General features: G+C 38.7%; 1 protein-coding gene across 1 annotated transcript in view; it reads right to left on the reverse strand.

Moving 5' to 3' along the window:
• Positions 1–4,526, reverse strand: part of LOC101858070 (huntingtin-interacting protein 1) — a gene marked incomplete in the record, with an annotated part of 68,606 nt that overhangs the window by 32,203 nt on the left and 31,877 nt on the right. Inside the window, 1 exon segment of the mRNA XM_013089008.2 lies at positions 3,460–3,600. Coding sequence (XP_012944462.1) covers positions 3,460–3,600 — 141 coding nt within the window.

Below are 4,526 nucleotides of genomic sequence, written 5' to 3' on the forward strand. Positions count from 1 at the left end.
TTTAAAAAATAATAATAATAATAATAATAATAACACCAACAAAAATAATAATGGTAATTGCATTTATGCACCACACATCCACGCTCTACAGAATGTTCTATGCACGCTACATCTATTATAGTATCACATTATCTCCATCTGTGTGCTGTGATCTAAAGTATTTCCTGACAGGCAAGTCGAAGCAGCCCCCCTCCTAAAAGATCTAAGATGTGGTATAAATGAGGGCATAAAAACATGAACTATTAATTTACCACTATCAAGTGATGGCCACTTTGCGACGATTACCGAAGAAGAAAATATTTTGAAAAATAAAAGAGGGAACCAAACAAAAAGAAGCCAGCTCCCTGGTACATTAGTGACAGAGTCATGCCATTCTACAAATCACTGAACATCGATCCCATCCCTCAGGAACATAATCATAAACAGGGTTACCAAAACGAAAAACCTCAAGGGGAATTTGAAACAAGAAAGAGATCTCCGCCCCAAATCACAAAAGCAAGTACATAGATATGTGACACAAGTTAATCAAAATCAACATTAGCTATTAATTTTTTTCCCTTTAATTAATGACTTAATCATTTATTTCTGTTTTAATTTGCGAAACTATGATGCCCCTTTCAACTTGGTAAGGTTATTTAAAAAATGGGACCTCCCAATTTAAAGTCCATCTCCGATAGGAAGGAGCCTTAAAAACTCCCCCCAAAAAACAAAGTTCAGAACACCCCACTGGGGATTCAAACCAGGGACATCTGTTTCATAATCCAGCATGATATCAAGTGAAGTAACAGTGTGCCCATTTCTTAAGAAGAAGAAATTTCGATAGAGAAAAAAAAAAGACATCATACACCAGAATGGTGCAAAAGTGTTGGAGCTAGTGAGACACACTGACAGAAAGAACCAAAGAGAGGTAAAGAAGTGGGACCAACCAGTGACATCCTCCAAATAACCCTCCTTATCAAGCCATTATCATCAGCTTTTATTATTCTCAAAAAACAAAATCACATTTACAACTCCCTTAGGCCCGGGGAAACAAAAGTCAAAGGGGGAAAAAGCACATGTACGTATTATCTGTGTGAGTCGCAACCCACATGGCGTACTTCTGCACAGTAATATTGCTCTACGACAGAAGCCAGGTTTGGCGACTTACAACAGTACCAGAAACCTCACCAACAAAGTTAAGGGCTGTGCATAGACTTATACTTCTAGACTGCCAACTGTCATGGTTACCGTTCTTCGCTTTCTATAACTACATGTCGTCGGAGTTGCAAGAATCGGACTTAGGTACATTTGGAAACTTTTACACCAGTGACAAAAACAATCTTTAAAAATAGTTTTTTTTCTTGTATCGTTCCTATCAGGAATCATGAAAAGTGAGAAATTCGTCAGCCTTAGCATTTAACTGCATTAGGTGATGTTAAAAAGGTGCATCTTTGGTAGAGCTTAGGTAGGCTGTTAAAATCGAAAATGTTCCCAAATTTAGACTAAAGTGGATTGCTCACAACAGCGACAATGTATACTATAACAACTTTGCTGCAAAGCCTGCACTCCAAGGACCACGTCATTACCCATAGATGTAGGACAAAGCATCAGTCCCCCTTTAATTGAGTGTGTATGGCACCTCCGCCCCCCCCTCCCCCCTTTAATTCAGCTCAAATTGAGGGACATGATGTGCTCCGTAAGTTAATTAAACTTCACAGCCCGTAACTCTGGTTGCTGAGTACTCCGTAACCTGGTGCGTATGTATGTGTGTGTTTGAAAGTGTCTGTGTGCGCACGTACGTGAGTGTGTGTGCGTGTGTGTTTGAAAGTGTCTGTGTTCGAGTGTATGTGTGTGTGTATGTGAGCGAATGTATGTGTGTGTATATGTGAGTGTGAGTATGTTAGTGTATGTGTTTGTGTGAGCGTGTGCGTGAGCGCGCGCTGTGTGTGTGTATGTGTGTGTGTCCCTCATCCCTCTGTCCACCACTCTGACGAGAGATCTACTTACCCGAGCCAGACACTGCGGGGGGGTGGAGTCAATCGTTAGTACATCACCGATATACAGACATGCCAGTCATGCAACAGCACTACATACTACATATAGATGTATATGTATGTGCGTGTGTATTTATGCAAACATACACACACATATATATTCATTAAATATGAAAGTAAAATCCTCCTCACAGCCCCAAGTCGTGCAACAGTGCCTGTTAATTTTAGAACTAAGTTTTGGTAATGAGGGCTTTAGTTTTAGTAAAAAGTTTCACTGCACTTGCAACAATAAGATCATATACGTGCCGAAGATTAGAGGTTTTACAAGAGAGTAACTAATGTAACAAACACATACACAAAAAAAGGAGAGATAAGGACGATAGATGTTTGATAGCAAAGAATAAGCAAACCACACCTGAGCATCTGGTAACCACCAGCTCTCCCAGGTTGGCAAGGCAAGCACTGACAAAGTAAATCATTCACCACTCTCTGATCCATACCGCCAGTGTTAAGATGTTGTTTTTTTCTTCAAACTATTTTACCTACAACTTCTTATGGCAGGAATATAATAGCACACAATCATGCAAAAAGTAGAACTCACAGAGGACATTTTTTGTTACGTTTCAATCTTTACCAACATTGTCGAGCTTACCCAAAAATTGTGACATTCATGACTTGAAGATGAAAAAAACCCACAACTGACAACAACAGCATTATGACATGACAGAAAAAACAAACAATAACAACAACATTATGACATGACATGATAGAAAAGAAACATCAAACAACAACAACAACATTATGACATCACATGATAGAAAAGAAACATCAAACAACAACATTATGACATGACATGACAGAAAAGAAACATCAAACAACAACAACAACATTATGACATCACATGATAGAAAAGAAACATCAAACAATAACAACAACATTATGACATGACATGATAGAAAAGAAACATCAAACAATAACAACAACATTATGACATCACATGATAGAAAAGAAACATCAAACAACAACATTATGACATCACATGATAGAAAAGAAACATCAAACAATAACAACAACATTATGACATCACATGATAGAAAAGAAACATCAGACAACAACAACAGCATGACTAGAGACAAGAAATAACAACGACAACAAAAACATGACTAGAGACAAGAAATAACAACGACAACAACAACATGACTAGAGACAAGAAATAACAACGACAACAACAACATGACTAGAGACAAGAAATAACGACGACAACAACAGCAACAACAAGACTGTAACATGACTAGAGACAAGAAATAACAACGACAACAACAGCAACAAGACTGTAACATGACTAGAAAAAAACCACAACAAATTTTTTTAAAAACAAAACAAACCCAAACAAAATTGCGACCATGACTTAATTTAAAAACAACAACATCAAAAAACAATTGTGACATGACTTGAAAGAAGAAAACAAAGAGAGGGAAAAACTCACTAGAATGCAGGTGAAACAAGGACTTGACCAGGTAGTCATAGAGCTGGCACGAGTCCAGGATGCAGAGGATCATGGGAGCCAGGCGGCACTGGCCGGACGTGGTCATCGAGTTAGCCCGCGACATGTCCAGAGAGCCAAACACTGGGGATCACAGAATTGTTGGTTTTAGTTAGTGTTTTATGGCACTTGCAACACAATAAGGTCATGTAAATGCAGAAGATTAGAGGTGTTACAAGAAAGTAACCAATACCAAAAAAATGAGGAGGAGAGGTAAGGGAGATAAATGTGCCATTGGAAAGAAGGAGCAGATCACACTAGAGCACCCACCAACCATCCACATAGGAGAGTGGAAACTGTAGTTGTACATGTTTTACAACTCATCACGCATGGGCAAACTACGATTCACAGGCCAGATCCGGCCTGTGAGCAGTTTCAGTGTTAGTTTTAGTTAGAATTTTACAGCACTTGCAACACAATAAGTGCCAAAGATATTACAAGAGAGCAACGACCACAAATAAAAGAACAAGGAGAGATCAAGAAGATAGATGTGAGATAGGAAAAAAGGAGCAAACCACCCCCGAGCACCCACCAACCACTGGGGACTAGAGAATCAAAACTGTTGTGGTATGTCTTTTACAACCCATTTGACACTGCTGTCATCGGACATGGGCAAACTATGGCCCTCTGGCCAGATCCAGCCTGCGAGCAGTGTCAGTCTCGCTTGCAAGAAGAGAGCAGACCCAGTTCAGTAATTAATAATGAATGTGGCCAGCGATGAGTTGATAATTAATTTAAAAAGGAAAAAAAAAAAAAAAAATTTTTAAATTAAAAAACCAGTCCTTGAAAATCCGAATCAATATTTTCCCTACCCAGCTGGAAGCTATAGATCTATATTATTTTGTCTCATGAAATGTCCTTGAGGGATGGATGCTATAGTATCAGTTTTAGTCTCACATTTGAGAACTTGGGTATTTTAACCATTTTCAGATAAAGGGTCACACAGACATACATAAACATCAGAGGGAAACAAAACAAAATAGGATCTATCAGTGGCATCCTCCAAAATA

This window comes from Aplysia californica, unplaced genomic scaffold (genome assembly GCF_000002075.1).
Source record: "Aplysia californica isolate F4 #8 unplaced genomic scaffold, AplCal3.0 scaffold00856, whole genome shotgun sequence".
In the NCBI taxonomy this organism is placed as follows: Eukaryota; Metazoa; Mollusca; class Gastropoda; order Aplysiida; family Aplysiidae; genus Aplysia; species Aplysia californica.